The sequence below is a fragment of the Tachypleus tridentatus genome, chromosome 8 (assembly GCF_004210375.1).
Source record: "Tachypleus tridentatus isolate NWPU-2018 chromosome 8, ASM421037v1, whole genome shotgun sequence".
Lineage (NCBI taxonomy): Eukaryota > Metazoa > Arthropoda > Merostomata > Xiphosura > Limulidae > Tachypleus > Tachypleus tridentatus.
Window position 1 is genome coordinate 21734611 of NC_134832.1, and position 26276 is coordinate 21760886.

The 26276-nt window shown below is 34.1% G+C and overlaps 1 protein-coding gene across 1 annotated transcript in view; it reads left to right on the forward strand.

The window, feature by feature from the left end:
• Positions 1 to 436: 436 nt before the first annotated feature.
• The window catches only part of Tcs1 (Threonyl-carbamoyl synthesis 1), a 35955-nt gene continuing 10115 nt past the window's right edge, over positions 437 to 26276 (forward strand). Inside the window, exons 1-4 of the mRNA XM_076517921.1 lie at positions 437 to 735; positions 8697 to 8883; positions 11683 to 11917; positions 19520 to 19656. Of these exons, the coding sequence (XP_076374036.1) occupies positions 513 to 735; positions 8697 to 8883; positions 11683 to 11917; positions 19520 to 19656 (782 nt within the window). The 5' untranslated portion in view covers positions 437 to 512. The remainder of the gene's footprint in view (positions 736 to 8696; positions 8884 to 11682; positions 11918 to 19519; positions 19657 to 26276) is intronic.

Consider the following 26276-nt stretch of genomic DNA (forward strand, 5'->3'; position numbering starts at 1 on the left):
TGAAGTGTACAAACGCAAATTCCTACCTGAATAAAATACACAAACAAATTGATAAGCTATTCCTATAATTTCCTATAATAACGAAAAATTAAAAAATAAATAAAAATGTCAAATTGCATAAAATCTGTAGCTTGCAGACAAAAACCGACTTCAGATTTGAAATCAACAAACTCAAATTGACTATAGAAAGGTCTTTTTTTAAATGCAACAAAATGAGTGTTCCCCAGTGTAATTGATGTGTCTGTCTGCATTCGCAAACGATTTATTTAATTTTGAAAAATAAATTATATAAAAGATATGTTATAAGCTTAATTACGTATTTTCACAACGAATTTTATATTTTGTTTTCCAGTTAAATAAGTGGTGAAAGATATATATTAAGCATTTCCTTATTATTATTAAGGTTTCAATTCACAAACATAATACAGATGTCGTTTTGGTGATATACCAATGAACATGTGGGTGATGTAACTTATCGTATGGTTTAGTATCAAAATTAATCCTGGTATGAAATGTGTTCTTTTTCATTATGGGTGCATTTAAATAACCTTCGTACATTTCTTTGGTTAAAACTAATTAGGTACGGTAAAGCTTACAAAATTTGTAACACCCTACTGAGAAACTTTTACTTTATTAATAATATAATGAACAAACCAGTAGTCGTGAATTTAAAATACCCACAGTCCTACCAAAATGGGTTAGCAGTAGCACCAATGAACGTGGGCTTAATTGATGGTAAGTTGTAACAAGCATTTTTTCTTCCTAAACCTTTATCTTCCCATCGTGCATTTTAAAAATAAAAGAAAAATTGGGATTTTTAAACTTCCAAGGAAACAAGTTAGAGGTACTGTAGACATTATTTACTCAAACTTTCAGAACCCTATTTTGGATTCATCGGTTCATACTGTTAGTGTTACGTAGACTATTGTGGGTCATCATATACATGACTGTTAAGAAACTAATTTAAACACGTTCTTAAGTTTATAAAATCCCAATGTTGTCATCTTAAAATTGTAAGTTGCTGACCTTGCTAGTGCCCAAGATGAATCAGTTCAAGAGCCAATCACCATGGTATTGTTAGAAAAATAATTGTTTTATCTGAAGTCTAATCTGTCTTTTGTTTTTCAAATCTTACACTAGTGTCCATTCATGTTGTCATCATCAGAATATAACACAAAGAAAATAGAGCCATTAATCCTACCATTCCCTGGATAATCTTGTAAACCTCTATTTCAATCAGATCATCTCTTATTCTTACCTGTTTTAAAAGAAAAAGTCTTAATTTGGTCTAATAAGATAATTATTCCTTTCTTCAACTCCTTATTCCTCTGAAACATTTCTTATAATTTGATATATTTTCTTATGCAAGGAGTACAAAACTATTCACATTGTTTCACATCATTTTTTGTGAGGCTTAACTTGTGACTTGTATTGAGAAATAACTTTTTTTTTGTATGTTTGTACTAAGAAGTTGAGATTCTATTGGTCAAGGCTTTTACAACAGTCACTATTGGTTTATTTTAAATAACTCTGCTCACTCAGTCTTTGAAAGTACTTTGAAATAATTGTTAGCAATAAAACTTTTTAAGTGGAATCATTGGGTTTATTCTCTATTCATTTAACTTTAATAAAATAAAAATTTTGGAATTTATTATCTTTCATTTTATAATACTTTCTCAAACCTGAAAATATTTTAATTTTGAATACATGCAAAGGACACAGATTATTGTAACTTATTTTACTGGGGTAATACACATCACTTGTCACTTATATAATCCTAGAGTTAAGTGCATTTACTGGCCAAATACCACCTGTAACATATACTTGTATCTTATAATGTGGGTTTTTCAATGTATGAATCAGTATATTTCCAAATGCCCAGAAAACTGAAGAGAAAATTATCTGGTTATTAAGAAATTTTAAACTACACAGTACTGGTACACATATCTTGTGGGTGTTACAACTGTATCAGTTGTGTTTTCCAGTGCAAGTCTACTATAAATTCTCATTATGGGAAGGACCAGTCCTTGATTACTAAGTTCTAAAAAAAACATTTTGACCTTTTATAATAAGTTACATACCTTACTGCTGAATTCTTAAACATCAGTAATAAATGGACAGAAATGTTTGGCGAGCTTGAGCATCACTTAGCATTAGGAACTAGCACACAAATCTCATCACATAATAGTATATAGTTTTCATATTATATTGATACTCAAGTATATAGGATAAATGTACAATGTTCAGGACTCAACAACAAAGGTATTAGGAACATCTGGCAATGGATTTTGCAATTTGTTAGTCATTTAAGAACTCAAGAGTACAACTAAAATATTCTTAGTTCTGTGGTTCCAATTGTTCAATTCTACATTTGACTAATATCAGAACGGGGGCAGTATATATACTAATATGAAGTATAACTAGGATAAAATGTTTAAAAAATAAAATATTGCTCTTGATAGAAGTTAAAAAAACAAAAGACCTTGAATTTTCTTGATTAAGAAGTTTTTAATGCAAGCTACAGTAATCAGGAGCTATATAAAGAGTTAAAGTATAATAGGTTAACGTTTATGACTAATGCTAAAAGTGTAAAACCTTAAAACTTGTTGTAGTGCCATAGTGATTTTTGTAAGATATTACTGGTAACACAACTTTATCAGTTTGCTTCAACAAAACCATGTTATTGCTGTTCCAACTAATACCACAAACATGATTTCCTTCTTTTATTTAGCTCAAAATAGCCATGGAGTAGGGGTTGGGTATGTTTCAGGCCAGTTAAGTGTGTGAACAAATTTATGATAATGTCCTTAAAATTCTAGAGAAAATCTAGTCATGTAGTTATGATTTAATATTGGTGGAAAAAAAACAGTGGCTTAGATGTGATTGTGGATAAAACTCTAAGCTCTTCTCTATAGTTTTTAATCTGTGATTAGAAAACTAATAGAATTCAATGGTCTACTTACAGGAAGTAGTGTTAGTTTTTTATGGATTATTGAAGTATTGAGACATTTTATGTTTTACATATTTTCATATGTTTAAGTTTACATTTTTCAAGAATTTTGTCATGCTGGTTAAGTGTAAAGGTTAAACACTTGTAAAATCAGTTTGATTATACATTCAGTAAGGCATTAGTGACAATTCTAAGTAAATATATGTTGAAAAATGGCCATTATTGTTGTTGGTTCTAAGAGTTGATACTTTGTGTCATAATTATGTACCCTCTGTCTACCTGTAGATCTGTTTACTCTTACTTCCAAACTGAGTGTGAAATAGTGGATAAAAATTGTTCTTGCATTTCACATAAAATTATCTTGACTGTTACATGAGCATGCCTATTTGTCTTTTATGTCATAGAAAGTTTATCAAAAATCAGTTATTGATCTTTCTCAATAGTGGAATATTTGTTCAAAATTATTTTTTCACTATCTGTATCACAATTAATGTAATTTAGGAAACTCACAGTGACTGCAAGATTAGTTATTTGAACATAAGCACACATAATTGTGTCAATAGCCATCTTGAATTCTGTTAGCTTTGCTACTAGCAACAGAGCACTATCACTGCTTTTTCAGTTACATTAGATATACCATATGTGTGAACCAAATTGATTACTTGTATGCATTACATGGCACTCAGTATAATTAAAGATCAGTTGCCAACTTATTTTTCGATCCAAGATTTTGTTGTATCTTAACATCTTCAGTATAGCTATAAATACTTTAAAGTACAATCTCATCAGAAGACATTGTAAATTTACTTTTATCAGTCTTCTTACTATGATGAACATACGTTGTATGTCAATATCTATGTATGTAACCAAGACTGCACCATCTGTTAAGTGGTACCACAAACAAAACTGTATAAAATATTTCTCACATTGGGTATTAAAAATTTGGACAATTAGAAAAATTACTGTGGTGTGTGCAACAAACATTTCTTTATAACAAAACACAGTTTTAATCTGTTTTTGTAGTGAAGAAATGAAAAATTCTGAATTGCAAGGTAAAAATGCATTAAAGCTCCAACTGAGATTCACTAATAAAATTTTAAAATTTATTTTGTGTGCACTTATGTGTATTATTTATGTCTATAATTTTACAGTAATAACTTGACAGTACTAGCTTTTAAATTATATCACATACACCTCAGCATATTATACCATCATTCCTCCTACTAGACCAAGTGGACTCACTCAGCTATATACTCCCTCCTCTCTCCCAGACAAAGTGAACTTGCCCAGCTGGTGGCTGTTGCCAGTGTGTCCATTTGCTGTTGTGGAGGTTGAAATGTTGTAAATTATCACTATTCAGTTCCGTGGTAAATATAAACATGAGCAAAGGTTTTAAGAAAGGTAAGATTGACAGTGAAAATAGAGCATATGAGGAAAGTTGGGAACTTGATTATTTAATTACAAATAATAATGGCAAGTTGCAGTGTTTGGTTTGTATGCAAGTTATATCACTGCCCATAGAATTTAATGTAAAAAGACATTGTTCAGTGATGCATGAAGAAAAGTATAAAAAACATGAAAGGGAAACTTGAAAAGTTCAGATTGCAGATTTCAGCAAGAAATTAAAACAACAAATGAGTATGTTTAGCAAGTTGTCAGAATGCCAGACATCTGCTTTGAATGCTTCATACATCATTTCTCAAGAGCAAAGAAACATTATTGATGGCAGTTTAGTAAAGAAATGTGCTGTTGAAATGGCAAAGGCATTTGGGAATGCCAAAATTCCTGAGAAATTTGAATCAGTGCTGCTTTCCAACCAAGTCATACAAAGAAGAGTCACTGATATGAGAGAACAATTAGAAAACTCGCTTGTTGGATTGGTTGAAAAAAGTACTTATTTCTTGCTTTGTCTCTACGAAAGTACTGATCAACCAGGTGTAAGTCGGTTGTTAATATTTGTACACATTATTCATGAAGATTTTGCAATGAAAGAGGAATTATTGAATGTATGTGCTCTTCCTGGGATCACAAAAGAAAAGGACGTCTTCAAGGCAGTGAAAAATTCAGTTGATACAATCGGAGGTTTCAATAAGTGTTCAGCAATAGTAACAGATGGCACACCTGCAATGAATGGAAAAAATTAGGCTTTGTTGGTTTTATTAGAGAAAATGAAGTAACTTGTCCAACATTTCATTGTGTTATTTGTCAAGGAGCTTTGTGTGGGGAATCAGTGAAACAAAACAAAGTTTTTAGACTTATTGTTAAATTTATTAACGTGATAAGAAGAGGAAACAAAGCTCTTTTACATCAGCAGCTGAAGCAGTTTTTGGAGGATATAGAGGCAGAATATGGGGATTTGGCTCTTTGCAACCAAGTAAGGTGGCTAAGTGTCAGAAAGTGTCTTGAATGGTTCTTTGGAATAAGGAAAGAAATTCCTTCATTCCTTGATCAGTTTGTTTCATTGGATACAACACAATTGGAAGAAGAGCTCAAAAATAAAAGTTTTTTGAAACAACCAGCTTTTCTTTGCAGACATCACCACTCACTTTAACAGTCTCAACCTGAAGCTCCAAGGGCAGAACCAGATGGTATCAGATTTAATAGGAAACATAAATGGGTTTCAAAATAAGAATTTTCAAAGTGAGTTTAGAAAACAACAACTTGGCCCACTTTCCAAGTTGTCAGCTATTAACAGAATAGTTCAAAGATGATGAGCCACTTGATTTTTCAGAAGTTTGTGTAAATATTGAAGATATCATAGATGAGCTTAATGCAAGATTTGAAGAATTTGAAATGCTAAAAGCAGGATAGAGCTGTTCAATAATCCTCTTTTTTGTTGACATAGAAAATCAACAAGCTGATGTTCAACTTGAATTATGATATTTGCAAGCTGATTCATTTCTGCAAACCAGACAAGAAAAAGGACCAGATTTCTTTAAACTACTTTCAAAAATTGATTTTCAAATCTGCGTGCTTTTGGACAGAAAATGACATCAATGTTTGATGGCACATACATATATCAAAGTGTGTTCTTCATGATGAAATTCTTTAAGAACCACAACAGAAATCATCTCACAGATTTTTCTTTGCTTCATCTTCTGAGACTAGCAACAACATAACTCCATGTTGACATACCTGCATTGGTCAATGCTGCCGAATGACCTCAAAGTTCACATTGAAATTTTACGTCCTTATTACGTTAAATATCATAGACATGTTTGCTATTCTGGTTTCTTTATATGCAGCATTTTTTCATCAAATTTATATATTACGCAATTGAACATGTTTAAATTACATTTTTCATTTATTTTCACAATGAAATACATCTTTTTTCACAAATATGCTCATCCAAGTATCATGTAACATAAAGTAAGTTACATTCAGATTAACTCTTTTTCTAATCGTAACTAATTTTACCATGTTGTCACCTGCCACTAGACTCATGAATATAGTTGTGGCCCTTGGGCACTCTTCAAGTTGGAAATCTCTTGTTTAGATGATGAAAATCTGAGATGTATTAATCGGTCCCTTGTTGTCCCACATGTAGGGTGGAATTTCTGCTAGTATCATTAATGTAAATAAGAGAGTCCCAAGTTATCACCCCTGAATCACTTCAATGACAACAAGAGCATAGTTTGATTTATCTCCAACCTTTTCCTTTCTACCATCCAAATCTAATTAACTAGTCTTTCTCAACCCATACTTGTGTGAATTTCTGTGTGGTGTCTTTTTAAAAGCTTTTTGGTAATGTAAGTATACCAAGGTCATAGAGGTAACATCCTTGAAAAATATGAACAGATTATTTGAGTAAGAATTCTCTTTTGTACATCTATGTTGGATTTCTTTTACAATATCATATTTTAGTAAATGACTTTACAGAGACCAATCAGATTCTAGAAAGAATTTTTGCAACATAAGTAAGAAAAACTGTGGTACAAATAATCTCCAGCCTAACTCTTCTCACCTCCTTTCAGAATAGGAATAACATCAGTAATTGTCCAATTCTTAGGCACCTGTCTTCTGTTAAAGAAATCACAAAAATGAAAAATGGAGACCAGAATATCTGGTCTTTGACCTTCTGTAGAAGGCTGGAATAAAACCTAGTTGATTCTTGTGCATTAATGTTGTAGTAGAAAAAGTGACTGTGAATAAAATTCTTAAATTCTACTAAAAGTTTACCTGTGATGAAAAGAACACTGGAAAAGCTAAAGGTGACAATGCCATTCAGCTCATTTAGGCCAACCCTAAGCTCAAAAAATAATTTATTGTTGTGTAAGAATGATAATACTCAGTTTGAAAATATTTTATGAAATTTTAAACTGGGGTTTTTCTAGCAAGATAAAACTATAAATTATCCAGTCGGCCAAGTACGTATTGAAATTTACTTACTCCGTATGAAATTGTACATGCCCTGCAAAATGCACCTGATAAAAGAATATTGTGAGGCAATGTATACATTTTTTATGCAAAGAGCAAACCGTTCAAGTTGTAGACACTGTTTGATACTGAAATTATATCTTGGAGGGAACTTCTAGTTAAAAATTTTTCAATTTCAGAATGACACTTTAACAAACCAGTTTTATTATCAATCTCTTGTCAGGTTTGATAACCAGCTGTAGAAAAGTACTCAATTGCCTAGTAAGACAACAAAATTTCACTTCCTTGTCTTAAAAATAAGTTACCCCATACAAGTAATTGTAAATGTCATATCCCCATATATTCATGAGTATGTGACCTAAATAGGTGAAATGTCCATTGTTCACTGACTTTTTTCTGATATTTTTAAGTTGTAAATTATTTTTGTTTCCAAAATTGTTAGATATTTTCTTATGTAGAATACTGCATTCTTTTATTTTATAATTGAGAAAACATAATTGTAAAGTTCATAAATTTAAAGTAGCTACAAATCTTATCAGGTGTATGAGTGAAGAGAGCTATGTCTTATGGCACCAGATTAATCCTAGATAAAATTTTACATACAAGTGCACATTTTTCAAAATTTAAAAGATTTTCCTCTGCTTAGTTTTCAATGGTGCTCAGAATATTAGTTTTTATTCATTTGATTCCATTATTTAAGCTCTGAATATTCAAAACTGCACCAAAAGAAACTGAAAAGTACAGGTTTTAAATTATAGAAAACCTATTATGTTACAAAAGAGGCAAGGAATTATGTTCCAGTAGAATTTTAAACTGGGTTTAATATTTATTCTTATTTGAAAACTACAAACAGCTATGAGCAAAAACAGTTTTATATGTCTAACAGGGTGATTGGATTGTGAAATGAGTTGTCATTGGTGGTATCAGATATCAGCACTTAAGAGGAATTTAACATAGGAATTGGTGATTTTCTGAAAAATACAGGGAGGGTTTAAATGTTTTGCTCTTCTCAAGGGTTGGTGTGCAAGGATAATTGTGAAAAAACAAATCCCTTAGTAACTAGTTATGTTACAATGAACTGATGTACTATATATATCTCTATTGACATTAATGAGCAGTATAATTCATTAAAAAAATATTTATATTTGAAGTATTTTTCTAATTTTGCTAAAACTTGAAATAATATGGGTAAATCATAATGTACTATAACATTTTTAGCATATGATTTTAAAATGCCATAAAAAAGACAAATTTGACTTATGAACTTTAATATTTTTTACATATGAGTTTAATACTCAACAATATAATTAATACTAAAGTTGTTTTAAAAGTTGTTGTTTTTATTGTAATACACTTTCTCTCTCTTAAGGTGCTGTTGAGCTTGCTGTCAGTTTTCTTCAACAAGGCCATGTTATTGCTGTTCCAACTGATACCATCTATGGAATTGCTTGTTTGGCTCAAAATAGTACTGGAATCCAAAAGCTATATGAAATTAAGGAGCGGGAGCAGTCCAAACCAATTGCAATCTGTGTTGCAGATATTAAGGACATTCCACTGTATGTATGTATGTCTCATGGATAATGTCCAGATAGATTTTTAATGTACTGTAAATCAATGAGCTTGAAGTTCATCATTTGTTCTGTACTGTATTGTGTGTGTTTGTGTATATATAAAGTTACCTTTATAAATTAAGTATAATTATTGGTCTAAATGACCTGTGTTACCCATTATTGTTTTCTGTATCATGTATGCTTTAAATCTGTTAAATAAAAAAAAAACTAGTTTGTTTGCTTGACAACCATAAACAATTGTTTTCCAAACTATTATGTAGATGTAATCACTCTACAACATATACACTTTACAAAAAATGCAAGTAAATAAGCTCATGTGACACAAGTTACTTTCCAAAATATTTTCTCTCTGTTTCCATATAGAATGTGATACATTCTATAGTTTGGCTGTTTGAGAATTATACACTTAGCAGCAACTTTTGGGGGTTCAGAAACATACAATACCCTGCATTTGGAGAAGAATTGAAGTTTGGACAATATTAAAGATTAATGCAGTAAAATAAAATCAGTTTAAAAATAGAAAAAAATTATTTCACTTACAAATACACAAACATTTGTTACCTATCTATTCGTTTACCCTGATGAAGAACAGTTGATTGCATTGTCATGAGATAAATGTTTCTATTTTAACATTGTTTTTGCAGTGATTTTATTTTATTATTCCACAATTGTAGAATATGTTTACTTCAAGATAAATTACAGATGGGTTTTGAGGATAATTGCTCTCTTAGAGTGGATAAGAACAAAATCAAAGAAGTAAATCAAGAAATTTAGAGAGTTAGTATAAAGATTCCAATGGGTGAGAATTAGAATATTGAGTTTACAAGAGTATACAATGGTAAAATGTTAAGCTTTAGGAACAGGTGTAGTTAGCATTTGGATAGCAGTCTCTAACAGGTATGAATCTTTGGCTGCTTGCAATGAGGAAAGGTACAAATGAAATTTACATTGTAGAGGACTATCTCATTAAGTACTCTATTGATAAATATGTTTGGGACCATAGAAACACTAGGTGTAGAAGTTGCTCACCAAAAGGAATTATTGTTTTGCACACATGTAAATGTAAATGATATAGCAAACAAGATCTGCTTTAAAATATGAAGAAAACTGTGCAGGTTTATGAAAAGAAATAGGTGTGATCCTTTTGGGAATGTTTTCTCAGACTAAATGCAGAAATTAATTGCTTTATTAGGATTTGAAGTTTTAATGAAAGGTTTACAGAGATATACATAGAGCAACTGGTGGAGTGATTGAACTTGTGGGATAATTATCAGGGTCATGGTGAATTATACACTGAGTTGAACTTCACTTAAGTTGGCTAGATAGCAAGATGTTTGGGAAGTTCTAGATACATTTATTAAAGACAGCTTAAACTAAATTTGCTTAGTGTTGAAGGAGCTTGGGAATTAAATAATTGCTGAGATAACTTGGGTGTTGAGGAGGTTTGGAACATTAGTTAAATATTTAAGTATTGTATTTAAAGATAAATATGAGATTTAGTAATAAGTTTAGTTGCTATTATTGTGGTGTTTAGAGTATTAGAAACAATAATGGTGAGTTCATAGCTCTCTTTAAAATGTAAAACTATGAAAGAACAGGAATTATCAACTTCCATATTGTGTTATTTAATCATGATAGACTTCTAAGAAAAGAGGGTAAGTGTGGCACTATATGTACAGGATATGCAGCCAATTGTGAGATCGCGAGACAAGATTTATCATTAGTGTATTTGGAAAATAAGTTAAATTATGTGGGACAGACTTGGAAAATTGGTAAAAGAAGTTAGTTTATTTAATATAGGGATGTTCCTGAAAAGAGGAAAAAGGATAGTTAGAAAGATCAAGCAGGCCTAATTGGCTTATTAAGAATGTAAATAAAATGAAGGATAAATGCCATAAATTAAAGAAATTAAAATATTCAGATAACTTGGAAAATTTATAAAACTATGGGAAGAATAGGGATTTAGTTTTAAAAAAAATGTTTTGAAATAAAAAAAAAAGTATCACGAAGTAGGTTAATAATGTCAAAACCAAGAATAATTTTTGTATGTTAACGGTAGTCAAATTATTAAAATAAAGAATGATGTCATTAAATATGCTGATGTTAAGGTTTTTTTTGAAGACTATAAGATGGATGAGCTTTTGAGTGTGTTCTTTTCACAAGAGAAGACATCAGTAATATTCTTGTTTGTGACAAATTTATGGAAAATCATGAGAGTAAAATAATAAACATAAAAAGTTAAAAATGGATACACACAAAATTATTTTTAACCTGGACTAATCTATGGTCTTCAGAAGTAAAACTGCAAGATATAATGGTGTCATTTATGCTTTCTTTACTAGATTTTTACCACATTTATACACAGGTTTGTATGTTCTGAAATAATTGAATTTTCAGTGGAGATTCAGAGATTGATAGCAAGGTCTTGTAAGATGTTTAAATTTGAACATAGCATGCATTTGTGGATTGCTAAAAGTTAATTATAGAGACTAATTTATGAAGTTGAATTCTTGTTACAAATATAACCATGTGAGGTAATTTTAGACCATTTACAGTATCTTGCAGTTTATCCAGCTATACTGAAGAAAGTGATTGAGATGCAACATTGCATGTGAGAAACCTTAACAGTAAAGAGTTTGAGATACCAAATCAAATGAAAGCATTGTATAAGTCCTTTTAGAGAATAAAATGGTTTTTAGAACATTTTAGTTGGCTGTTAGTTATCTTGATTATATACTATATTGTTATTTGTAGATATGAATGTATACTTGATATTTTAAACAGGTGGGGCCATGTGACAGTATCTTCATCTATTCTTCAAGAATTACTTCCTGGACCTGTTACCCTTATTTTTGAAAGGATGCTAAATTTAAATGCACAACTTAATCCAACTGTAAAGTTTGTAGGCATACGCATTCCAAATTGCAATTTTATAAGGTGTGTGGCTCGTTCTTGTGGTGCACCACTAGCACTGACAAGTGCAAACATGAGTTCACATTCAAGCACGTTAGCAGTTGAAGTGAGTAATCAAATTTTTATCTTTGTGTCTAGAATATTCTTGGTTTTAAAGTTTATCAGTTTACTCTTATTGTAAACCACTCTTGATAACATGCAATGAACAATAAAAGAAGCACATTTATCTGGTTTTCAGTTTTAAAAGTCACTGAAGATAGGAGAGAGAAATATAAATTCGCATATAATATCTTATTTCTTATATATATAACTATTTTCATTCAATGCTGCCCTCTATATGTAAATATTTCCCAATGCCGTAAGCCTTGAACTCCCACATACTCCATGATCAATGTGATTCAACTGCATTTTGCACATAATTCATCATGCAACAACCTTCCACCAATAGTTCGATTTTATCATACTATCATTTCTTAAGCGCAAACATTTTTCAATTATGTTGTTTTTGCATGTTCATTTAATTTTTTTTTTTTGCAAAGTGTGGGTTTGATTTATGCTTTTGCTGTTAATTTTTTCTGTAGTAACTTGCTGTGATAACCTATCATTTTTATTATTTTTTCATTTTTAATTGTTTACAATGAATTCTGAAATTTGTTTTTTTACAACTTCTGATACTATTACAGTTACTTTGTATGCCATTACTGGCTTCAGGGCTGAGGTCTCCACTATGGATTTTTTGGGTATCTTTTATCAGGAGTTTGATTGGTATATGAAGCATCCTTTTCTCCCAACTGTGTTTAAGTTCCTCCCACCTTATCTGAACCTGTTCTTGAGGAAGAGGATTTTAACAGTTTTTTTCTACCTCCTATGTTGAACATTTTGCTTCTTGGATGAAGAATGGTTTTAGCATGCCTTGTCCTTTACGAAATTCTGACCTTTGTTCTTTGGCTTGTTAGCAAGCTGATCAACTCTATCTTGACTTTCACCTCTTGGAGCCATTTTTGCAAATATGAGAAACTGTCCCTGATAATCATATCCATTTCTCTAATGTCTATTTTCCAACCTTCATTTTACCCTTACAATTCTCCTTCATTTCTAACATACCACTCCTTTATCAAGTTATCCACCAATCCTTTGAAGGTTTTTTTAGGATATATTTTTCCTCTTTCCTCCTCCTCGGTGCTATTGTCCTCTTCAGCCCCATTCCTTCACACATGGTTTTGTTACTGTTAGAATCATATACGAATTATGCTATCTATTCACAAATTCATCTACCTTTCTATTATTTTAGTGACTTCTGGATGGCTACTTTTCTCTATCTGTTTGTTTTTAGATATTTTCCAAAGCTTTTGGAATTACATATAACACTTTAGTCTTTGGTTACTTGTTTTTTCTCATCTAATACCACATCCTTAACTGTTTCCTATCCTGTAACCTCCTGTTCCGTACCACAAGAGTATCATAATTTGCCTGTGAGTTTCAAAGTCAAGTTCATTGTTGTTACCAGTTCAGTGATTATCAGGGAGTGTCTGGTCAGATTGGGGATATTTGGTAGATTTTGCTTACTTGTGGCAGTTAGTCACTACTGATTAATGGATGGTCTAAATTTTATCAAAAGAGTCTTCATACTTTCTTTTTTTCCTCTATCTTTGCCTTCTGTGTTGATTTCTTTCTCATTAAATCAGGATTCGACTACTTGTCTGTGTCCTATCGAAGGTTGTGCTGACCCTTTGATCATAGAGAGCTATCAAGCCTGTCAACAGCCAGGCTTCTCCATGATTTTTGTCCCCTGATCTATGTATTCTGCCTCAACAAATTCTAGTTTTTTCTTGGCTTTCCATAGAGTTCTTTATGACACTTAAGGGTTTTCTGTTTTTTGTTCCAGAACAATGGATTATCAAGGTAGATGTTTCAAGCTTATCTTCATATTCATGTTTCTCTTTGTTTTGATGATATCTTCAGTTTGTCCGCTATAGGGCTGTTTCAGTTTTGCACCTGGTCTTTTGGGCTTACTTCAGAATTGTGTATTTTGTTGAGTGGTCATGACTTTTGCTTAACTTCTTCATGCTTTAGAATTGTCTGTTTATACCACTATGTGGATTACTCTCTTCTGCTAGCTTATTTCAAACTGGAGTCTTCTCAACACACAGATCTGCTGCTAAAATAGTTAGTTGGATTCTAAGATAGGTTACATTTCATTTCTCTCATCCACTTGTGTGTATTTCTCTACACTCCCTCATTGAAGTCCATCCTTACTAACTTCTCTGTTCAATAGTATTTTCAGTTCTCCACATGTTTATTACTTTCTCAGTTTCTGCACAAAATATTCTGTTACTTTTGAGAATTTGGACTCCTTATTCTTTTGGGTCAGGTACATGTGCATTCTCTTCAGAGGTCTCCACATGGCCCATGGAACTTGCTCAAGATCCCTTAAACTCCTGAATTATAGTTTCTTCTTCCTTTACTTGACTGTCTGCATCGGTGTTTGAACAATAACAGCATAACAAAGGAAGTACTGCTTCCTCCACCTTGTCTAGATTTTCATCGAATCACAGATGTTTCTCTACAAGGTTGGGAGGTGTTGTCCATCAGCAAGAGGATTCTGGGACATGGTCTCAGATTGTAAAATTTTACTGTTTTGACATCTTGGGAATTATTGTGTTACTCTGCATGCTTTGGTTCATTTTCTAACATTGGTACAACACTAACCTGTTACGCTCCATTCCAACAATTCCAATTTTGTGGCTTATTTCCATCACAATGAAGCACCCATTCCTGTTCAAACATTGGAACTCCTTTATTGGACCCATACACTGCAGGTAAATCTCCTTGTGTGTCATGTTCTGCATGCTTTTCACCTTGTAGCAGATCATTTTTCAAGTCCCAACCAGGTTTATCCAACTGAGTGATTTTGTAACCTTCAGGTTTTCAGGTACCTATGCAATCTGTGGAGTACTCCTCATCTAGGTGCTTTTGGCATTTTAACATAACAATGTTCAGGGACAGTAAGAGACCTGTTAGTCCATCTTGGCTATACTATCCTCTGAGCCAAACTAAAACTGTTAAATAAAGAAGAAAAACTAAAGCCATCCTTTATCTTTGATATAACTGCCAAACTTTCTTTTAAACTCACTCAAATTTACTCTCTACACAACATCTGAATGCAAGCCATTCCATAGCCCAACCATCCTGTTTAAAAAGTAAAATTTTCTTGGGTGAAGATAGCTTTTACCTTGCTTAAATCATTATTTTTGCCCCTAGTTCTATAATCATTACTGTTAAATATGAAAAATGTTGATACCTCAGCATTGTCAATTTCTTTTACAATCTTAAGTACTTCAGTCAGATCCCTTTTAACTCCTCTTTTATCAAGATAAAATTTTAATCTTAATTTTTCCTTGAATGATGACCACTTCATCTCAGGTATTATTTTATTAACTTTTCTTTGAATCGTTTTCAACAATTTAATGTCTTTCCTGAGGTAAGAAGCCAAAAACTGAATACAATACTCCAAATGCAGCTTAACCAGTGATCTATACAATTAAATTATAACCTCTTTAGACTTGTATTCAGTACTTCTGTAGATACGAGCTAAAATCTTATTTCCCTTGCCACTAGTAATGGCATACTGCTTGGATGGATTAAGAGACTACTGACCAACCATTACACCAAGATCTTTTACTTTCATGATACTGTCAGCTATTCCCATCCAAATTATACTTAAAATTCAAATTGTGGTAACTCACATGTAATATCTTGCATTTATCACATTTAAAATCCATCTGCCATTTATTTGCCCAACTCACTAAATTGTTCATAATCCTTTTGTAAAGCAGGAGCATCCTCTTCAGCCAGCAACACTCAAGATTTTGATATCATTGCAATTGTAAGTAATTTACTCATAACTTTTTCTTCATATATGTCATTAATGCAGATCAAAAACAGCAGTGGTCCTGAGACAGAGCCCTGAAGTACACCACTTGCAACATTAATCCAGTTTGGCTGAACTCCATTCATAACAACCACCTGCTTTCTTCCATCAACCCACTCTTCTATCCAATTACTTAACTTTTCTTCTACACACATAAGGACAAGAGTTTTTTACAAGAACTTTGTGTCACTTTGTCAAATGCTTTCTGAAAATTCAGGTACACCATTCTACACCCTTACCCTCATCCATATATGCAGTAACATTTTCAAAGCATGTCAAAATATTGTAAGTCAAAATTTTCCCTTAGTGAAACCATTTTGACTACCTGAAAAATTTCTGAACTCTGTTAACCAACTTTACGAAGTATCTTTTGTCAGACTTTCCAAAAGTTTCCCAAACCTGATATAAGACTAATAGGTCCATAATTACTTGGACAGTTTCTAATACCTCCCTTGAAGATAGGAGGGGCTTTATTTAATTTCCAATCTGTTGGTACCCGTCCATTCTTCAAGGACTTACAAAAAATTTGGGTAAGTGGCTCTCGTATGTTGTCCTTAACCTTCTTTAAAACTCTTGGGGAAATATCTAGCCCAGGTGTCTTACTGTTCTTTATACTGCTCAATTTTATTTTTACAAGCTTAGAATTTATGCAGTTGTGTTGTTTAACTTTGTTTACATCTGTTCAAGATGATGAATACTGCTTAAGTCTTTATTAATAAAAACTGAAGAAAAAACAGAATTTAATAACCTAGCCATTTCATAATCATCAGGTAAAAGACTTCCTTTGTCATTCTTCAAGGGTCTTATCTCCATCCTAACATTTTGTTTACCACCAATATATTTTTAAAAATCCTTAATGTTAATTTTTATGGTTTTGGCTAAATTTTTCTCCTACATCTTTTTAGATATTCTAATTTCCTGTTTGACAAACTTTCTCAATTTTATACAGTCTTCTATAATACCAGTCAATATAAAGCTTTTAAATCTGTGTTGCTTTTCTTTGATTTTATCTCACATTCTTTGAGAGCTAACCTGGTTTTCAATTTTCTGCTATCATTTCTGTTTGTAAAGAATATATTTGTTTTGAATATTGATAAATATTCTTTAAAAATGTTTCCACATTTGCTCAGTGTTTCCAAATTGCTGCTTAATTCACAACAGATAATTCTTGTTGCATCCCTTTGAAATTTGGAATCAAAGTATCATTATTCCTGATTTCCATATGCAGCATAACATCAAACCTAATATAAGCTATCTATATTTCAAATCTGCATTGTACAGCCACACAATATATCCATGGCCAATAATGCATGCTGTTAAGATGGGATGTTCCAAAATAATCTAATAGGTTTCTTTCTGATAATATATCTGCTTCATTAATATGCTCATACTGGACTGTACTAACCCATGAAGAGGATAATTGCTCATCTCTTTGATTGGCTAAATTTGGAGTGGTAGTCTAATTTTCAGTATAGGTTTTCATGGTCACCCATTACATTATCTTTATGCAGACTCTCCACTACATTTTATCCAAGTTGTTCTTCTACTGGGAATTTGGGAGCCTTTTGCACTTTCCAGTTCCAAGCCTCTTGGGTGAGGGGACCTTGAAGAAATTCTCCTGTGTGTTTCTGAATCCAATCAGTAGAGCATAAAGTGGTGGGGCTCTGTTGGTGTGATGGCATGATTCTCCAGTCATCCATTCCACCTCCGTGAGGTGGATCCTGGAGATTCATGTTGCACCCAATTTTTGTGCAGTTCTATCTGGAGAAGGAGGTTGCTTATATTTTCTAGATGAAATCCACTTTTGTTCAGTGGGACCTGGAAGTTGCTATTGCACTTCAATCTTTGAGTGGTAATACACAGAGGATGATGTTGGTCAGAGCAGTGTTTTTTGTTTTGTTTTTATTTCATGCTTCACCTCAGGTGTTTTCACTGTTTGAGAATCACATTGTGCAGAAGAGTGCAAGTCTAATCGAGCTGGAGTTTGATGTGACATGCCACATGGGCACATTTTTTGTACCATTGTTTGGATGGCAGGTTTTCCAGACATGTGTTTGGTTGTGGTTTTGTGCACTTATGCCTTTTTCATAGTTCAATGTACATAGTATATCTTTCCATTCTACTTGAGGTGAGGAGTTTCTACATCTGATACCACCCCTCACTGGTACAGCAGTATGTCTACAGATATACAATGCTAAAATCAGGGGTTCGATTACCCTCTGTGGGCTCATCAGATAGCCTGATGTGGCTTTGCTATAAGAAAACACACACATCTGATACCAGTTGGTTTTGAACTGGAATAGATTACTCGAGTATAGTCCCTTATGCCCTCGTCACTCAACATTTTGGAGCATGTTCATTTTCATTTTCCCAACATACCTGTCTGTAGATGGTTCTTCTACGTCTTTCTCTCTATGGAACTGAGCTTCCAATATACTGTGATTTGCATTCTGTCCCAACCAGTTGTCTTTCCCTGTTTGATTGTACCTCTTCCACTTTCTGCCCATGTATGTGACACTTGTTTGCTGTGGACACAGAGTATACCTGGTACAGAAGTGGTGCAGTCTCCCATGAGTTTTCCTCTCCCAACAGGGATCATACTTTATGGGTGTTCTTAATGTTTATAAAGAACACTTATTCTGTGTCCCTCACACTTGTCCCTCTGAATATTTAATGTGGGATTATAGCTATACATGTAAGTATAGATAATGTGTCCAATTAAAGGTTATTATTTTACTTTATTGATAATATATTTCCAATAGGTAGTTACCTTCTGTCAAATGTCCTACCTTTCCTTCCTGCAGAAAATGATGCTTTTCTTTTTTGCATAATCTTGAAGTGATAATTTGGTAAATGGAATACCCAGAGTCACCTTTATCAGGAGGGTGTGTCACACTCCTATTGGTGGCAGTTATGGCATGATGATTTACATGTACCATGCAGTTGAAACATTATTATGGGGTGTATAAGACTTCAAGGCTTATAGCATGCAAAAACAAATTAGCATATGAAGTACCTATTGAAAATATTTTCAGTACAGGATAATAATAACTCTCATGTAAGAATTTCTTATAGATTTTTATGTTAAAACCACACTGTAATGCCAAAAAGAGGATTAATACATTTTTAGTTTTCCATACTCATTATTTTAGTGTTTTTTATCCCTTACTCATTTTTATAGAAGTATTTACATATTTTATTGGCACAGTATAATGTTTTATACATCAGGCAGTTTGGTAAATAAATCCATGTTATAGTTCTAAATTTATAATTGACATTTATAAATTTAATCTGCTTTGTAAACAGTTAAATTGCACGGCCACAACATCTGAAGATTCTTGCTGTATCTGACTGCGCTAGTACAGGGTAAGTCTACGGATTTTTATGCTGAAGTCGGGGGTTTGACTTCCCTCGGTGGGCTCAGCAAATAGTCTGATGTGGCTTTGCTATAACAAAATACATACTCTTTCTACATCTTCAGGAAAAACCTAATTCATTTTTTCAGAATGCTTAGATTTTTCTATTTTGATCTTTAACTCTCATTAAGCTTACTATAGTAAAACACTGATACAGAAGTTATTGAAAGTTCTGTTTTCTGTTTATTATAGAAAAGTTCATATGAAAATCTATTTAGGCTAAAGAAATATCATAATCAATAATGTATCCTTTGTGCCAAAATTTTGAACAGTTTTAGTGCTTACCACATTACTATTAGATTTTCTTCTGTACAACATCACTTTGTTAATGCATATATGTGGACATATTTACATCATACAGGAATTCAAAGATTTATGGCCTAAATTGGGAGCAGTTTTTGATGGTAGTCATCTGGGTGAGAATGATCCTCTACGGTTAGGATCGACTGTTGTTGATCTTTCAGTAAAAGGCTGTTACCACATTGTGAGATCAGGATGGTATGTATTAGTTTAGTTCATAATAAATGGAATTGAATATTACATACAAAGCCATAAGAATATGTTCGATCTACCATTTTGTAAACATTTTTACTTGCATGCTATATGCAGTTTGGCTTTTGTTCAAGTGAATCAAAAGCTGTAAATCTGAAAAACTCTATCACTTAGAAATACCTTTATGTTGTAACATCAGCTTTAAAGTTTTCCACTTAGTTTCTCTCTATTTTTCAATAAAAATACTAAATATCAATAAAATTATTAGTTCAATTTAAAATACTTTACGTTGTTATTGTTACTCTCTTCAACTTTTTAATTGTATTGTTTTTTATATTGTTGTTTTATCATGTTCATATTACTTTGTTATTAAGTATTTGAAGTTTCAACTATTGTATTTTTAAGTGTTTCTGAAATTTTAAAGAAGATACTTTGAATATATAAGCCATGCATTATCTTACTGTGTGAGGTAAGTAAAAAGTAAGTTTATTGCGAGTTGCTCATCCTTACACTCCATAACAAACTATCTATTCTAATCAACCTCCTGTGTACACAAAACCCAAGACTTTCATCATAAAAACTGTCTCTGAGGCTTCCTGCTGCTCAATAAAACAGTTTTTCAGAAATCATTTTGTAGTCATATTTCTAAATTTTACATTTGTTCTATATTTCCATACATTTCCTAATTAACAACTTTGATTTTGTGTAAAATGACTTTCGTCCTTTTCAATTTTCTAATCTTATCTTTGATAAAGTAATTTAATCTGTAGTTTACTAGCTTCTTTAATACAACAGAGATAAGGTTAGCTGTAGAAACAGGTATAACGTGAGTTATTTGAAGTATATAGTTTATTGAAAGTTTTCTTACAGATGTAAGATTATCAGAATGTTTTTCAGTTGTAATATCATCTTTGTACTCACTTTTTAGTTCTTAACATGTGATTCATGCATGCTAATAAAAAAATGCAAAACTTTTCAAAACAAAATGCAGACTTGCAAACTTTTACAATTTAGGCATAATTGTTCCAATATTTTTTCATTTTATGTGCCTGTATGAACTGTTGTTATTTTACAATCTTGTGCAAAAGTCTCAAATTTTTTCATTCTTTTATTTCTACTAATAATTTTCTAGAAATAATTTACTGCTCTGCTATGTGTCTCAATCTAACAAATGCTTGAAATAAAAATCTATTAAGAAATAGTGTTATATAGTAAGCATTTAGGGTACATCAATAATGTTTTGAGAGAAAAATAGTGTAAAAAAGTTGTTTTGCTTCATCTACAATGATTACAACAAAGAAAAGTTTATAGCAAGCAGAAGTATAGCCATGAGAATTCAAGTAAAATTGTTCGAGGACATCTGGAATTAATAAACTCGACTCATTTTTTTGAAACCCAATATCACATGAGAAAATGATGTGATCAGAGTGGAATGTTTATCCTTCTCCTTCATTGTGTAACTCAGTTTTCCTTTGGCAGTTTCAGACCGTGCTTCAAAAAACTTTTACCAGAATGATTCATGATTTGGAAATTACTAAACGATACAGATGATATAGAACTAAAACCTCTGCAATAGTTGGAAAATTTTCCAGTTGTGCATCTGAGCAAATTGTGAGTAACATTTAAACAAGGTCTGGGAGTAATGATGTTGACACTAAATTGTGCTATATTGTAGTGACATACTTCAATGAAAACAAGAAAGAGGTAAATACATTACTTTCTCAAATAACTAGCCTCAAAGTCCTTAAAGTGGGAGAATTATGTACCATTAGCTGTTGACATCACAAATGTGATGATAGGGAAAAAGAAAAGGAGTTGCAGATTGTCTTCTGAAGCTTTATCTTGAAATGGTGAATATGGGATATGCATATCACCTCCTTCATTCAACAGGAGAAAAAGCAACAAAGAATGTGTAACATCAGTTTCAAGGTCCTGTTGACATTTATTACTGTTTAGGCTAGAATACAAATAGGGACCCTCTCTGTGTGGATTCCTGTACATGGAGAGGGGACCTCCCAGGGAAGGTTCTGTTCTTTCAGGTTACCTCCTCTGGGATCTAAACATCCACCCATATGTTTGCCGTGTGTGGCGATCCGTGAAGGGGAGGAGAGGATCCTAGTGGTTGAAGGGTCCAACTCTAACACACCACTTTGGCCTTGAATTCCTGTAGACGGGCAGCCTTTGGGTGGCCTCCCTTGGGTCAATCGGCTGGTCTACTTGGGCTAGAGTCAACCAAGTGCCAGTGTTGGAAATTCTCAACGGATGTTGTGAACATTGTGTCTGATGCTGGTGTTTGAGTATAGTGCTCACAAAACCCTAGTGTTGTTGCAGTGTCTTTGCTTGACATTGTAGTGCATCCCCTCATAGGGCTCCATGGTGGGTGGGGTCAGTGGGCATTGAAATTTTTTTTTTCCTATGGATTCTCCTAATAAAAATTTAAATAAAATAGTGAAAAAATAGTCAATAGGTAAATGACCACATCTTGAAGACTCTGATCAGCAATCTTCAAAATCTGTACCACCAGTTGTACCTCATTTTCTCATCCTACATTCTCTTTCAGAAAAACCTTTAGGGCAAATGTCCCCCTTTTTTATTCAGATGGGACTGGAGGGACTTGCTATCTGGAGACATATTGGTTGAAACATCCACATCCCAACACAGTGAACTCCTCTTGATTTCAAAGGCAATTGGAGATGTACCTATTGCGGTTACCCCTCATGCTACTTTGAATTCATCATGAGGAGTTATTGTTGAGAGGGATTTGAAGAACTTCCCCGAGTCAGAGATTCTCACTGGTTTCTCCACTCAAGGAGCTTCTGCAGTAAGGTGTATCTCCACTTGCAAAGATGGAGTAACACTGCCAACAAATATCCTCGTTTTGACATTTACATCACCATGTGCACCTGCCACCATCAATGCAGGTTATCTAAATTGCAGGGTACAGTCGTACATTCCAAACCCTCTCCGATGTTTCCAATGTCAGAGTTTCGACCACTCAAAGACGTCATGTCATGGTTCCCTCGTGTGCTCATTGTACTGGCAAGGACCACGATGCCAATGAGTGTGAAACAGACCCACATTGTGTCAACTGCAATTGTTCTCACCTTTCCTACTTTCGTTCTTGCCCTAAATGGTTGGAGGAAAAAAGAGGTGCAGCTTTTGAAAATGACTCATAACATTACTTATCCTGAGGCTTGGAAATTGCTGTCCACCACTTCATCTCAGACATATGCTGTTGCACTTTGTTCCACAACTACAGTGGGAGTGCAGACAGATCTCTCTGTGCCTCCAAGAGAATCGTTCTCAAAACAAATGAAAAGCCTTTTGACCTCCATGGTTAAAAAAGTTGATGAATCAACTTCTACACCCATCTCTGTTCCTTCCATACATTCCAACAAACTCCAAGATCCACATCCTTTGGTTCCAGGTACAGACATTTCTTCAGATGCATATTTTTCTCCCACCCCAAGATACAAAACAATCATTTGTTTGCATCCTCAGTCACTGGAATCCCCTTCCAACAACAAAGACCTGTCCAATCGATCCAGGGCAGGATCCATGGAGGTTGATAGACCTCCCTTGAGTAAAGACAGTAAGGAAAAATGACATGGTCATTAACAGAAGGGTTCTCCAGCCACTTCGCCTGTGCATTATTAAAAATAGCCACCTTGATACAATGGAACTGTCGAGGTTTACGTTCTAATCTGGATGACATCAAAACACTGATTGCTTCCTACCATCCTGTATGTCTTTCCTTACAAAAAACATTTCTGAAACCTGCTGATACAGTCACCTTTCAGCAGATTTCTCTGTACAGAAATGACAGGCTGTGTGTAGGATGAGTACATGAAGGGGTGGCACTGTTGGTTGAGCAGCATGTGCCCACCCTGTCTTTGTCACTCAACACATCCTTGGAGGCCCTAGCTATCCGTGTTTCCTTGAGTCATACTATCACTGTTTGTTTTTTCTACCTGTCACCTGGAGAGACATATGATCAATCAGACCTTGATGCTCTCGTTGAACACTAGCCATCTCCCTTTCTAGTCCTGGGGGACTTTAATGGACATCATCCCGTCTGGGAAAGTGCTGTTATTGATAGGAGGGGTTTCTCTGTAGAGCGTATGCTCTCTCATCACAACCATTTTCTTTTCAATACTGGTTTTTCTACTTTGTTATTCTCCCATTTTTCATGGAGGGTTGACAATACTCCACGAGGCAGTAATCATTTTCCTATACTTTTGAGAGAGACTGGCCATAGTCGATGCCACCCTACCTGCATGCCCCGGTGGAAGCTGGATCAGGCAGACTGGTCCACTTTCACTGCTTTTGCTGAACTTGATCCTGCCATCATCTATCAGCCATCAATAGACGACTGTGTGGCAGCAGTAACTGACTGTAATGTACAAGCAGCTGCTCAACGTATTCTTAAAACCTCGACACGTTTTCCACTATATCCTCCTCTGTAGTGGAATTCTGTCTGCCACATGGCATGGAAGGCTCAAAAATAGGCCTGGGATACTTTCCGTAGATATCCCACACTTTCAAACCACATAACTTTCCAGTGGGCTTGTGCACATGCTATGAGGGTAAGACATAAAGCCAGAAGGAATCTTGGATTAAGTTCACAATTAGCATATCTTCTACCACCAGTTCCAAGGTCATATGAGACAGGGTTTGAAAGCTCAGTGAGCACTATAATCCTGTTCCCCTCTTGATCTTTCTCTCTCATGGCCAAGAGGTAGCTGATGTCCGGAGCATCTCTGATACTCTAGGTGAAAGCTTTTTCTGAGTATCTAGCACTTCTGCTTGTTCATTCACCTTCTTGACTATCAAGACTCGTGCGGATCGTTCACCTCTTTCCTTTCGAACTGACTGTCTCTTTGACTATAATTGTCCCTTTACACTGGTGGAACTGAAAATGGCCCTTCATCGGTCTTGCAGCACATCTGTTAGACCAGATGATGTACACTATGACATGCTGCACCATCTATCTCTTGCTTCTCCTGATATTCTTCTAATTGTTTTTAACCAGATCTGGCAGGAGAATGATTTTCCTAATGCCTGGTGTCAGGCTATTATCTTACCTTTTTTAAGCCTGGGAAACATCTCAGGATTCCTTCAACTACCATCCAATTGCTTTGACGAGCTGTCTCTGTAAGACCTTAGAAAGGATGGTTAATGCTCGTCTTGTTTGGTTCCTCGAATGAAACAAGCACCTCTCGCCCACCCAGTGTGAGTTCCAACAACAGCACTCCACTATAGACCACCTAATTCAACTTGAAACATCAGTCAGTCAAGCCTTTCTCAAATGACAACATCTTGTATCAATATTCTTTGACATTGAGAAGGCTTATGGCACAACATGGAGGTATGGCATTTTGCGAGACCTCCATATATATGGGTTACGTGGCCATTTACCCATGTTTATTTAAAATTTTTTAATGGACAGGAGATTCCAAGTTGGAAGACACTTTCTCATTCTTTTGTACAGGAACTTGGAGTCCCTCAGGGTTGTGTTTTGAGTGTCACACTTTTCAGTATAAAGATTAATGCCATCACTGAACAACTCCCTCTCACTGTGTCAAACAGGCTCTATGTCGACTACTTTCACATCTTGTGTCAGTCGTTGAACATGAGATATATTAAGCGGCAACTACAAACTGCCCTTGGTTGTGTACTGAAATGGACCACGATGAACGGCTTTAATTTCTCTCTCTCTAAAACCGTTTGCATGCACTTTTGCCTTTAATTGGGTATTCACTCTGATCCTGAACTCTGTAAAGGTGAAGTTTTGCTGCCTGTGGTCCCTCAGATCAAGTTCTTGGGGCTTATCTTTATAAGCCAGCGTAAGCTGACCTTTATACCACACTTAAAGGAGCTATGGTCAAATGCACAAGAGCACTGATCCTGAACTACTGGGGCTTTCTGCACCTCCCCAGTTCAGAACTTATATGTAGAATCTCATGAACCTTCTTTGCACCTTCATCGTTTGAAACTGTATTTACTATATTCTTTGAAACTTCGTTCCTTACCACAGCATCCCACCAGGGGTTGTGTTTTTTTTCCTTGGTGTGCTATACATTTTCAGAACAAATGATCTGCCATTCCCCCTTATGTGCTTCGTGTCCAGGCACAATTGGATAAATTGCATCTGTCCTTTGATAACACAGCAGAATCCACTGGTCAGCCCATCCCACCATGGCTTGTTACAGTCCCCAAATATGACCTTTTCTCTAAGTCATCTGAGAAAAGAAGTTACTCCTGATTGGAAGTACCATCTTGTATGTACTGAACATCTTTCGAACAATCTTTCTATTCCAATTTATACGGATGGTTACAAATCAGGTGACTCTGTGGGCTCTGCTATGGTTTCTTATGGTTCGGTGGTTGCACACAGAATCCCCTCTACAGCTTCTGTGTTCACTGTTGAACTGTATGCCATTTCTCTTGTCCTGGATCACATTGAAGCTAAGCAAAACTCCAAATGCACTATTTATACTGACTTGCTTAGTTCTCTACTGGCCCTGGAATTGCTTCACATTGGTTCACACCTTGTTCTTGCTGATATTCAAAACCGACTGGCCCATTTCTCATTAACATTTACTTCCATACAGTTTTTCTGGATA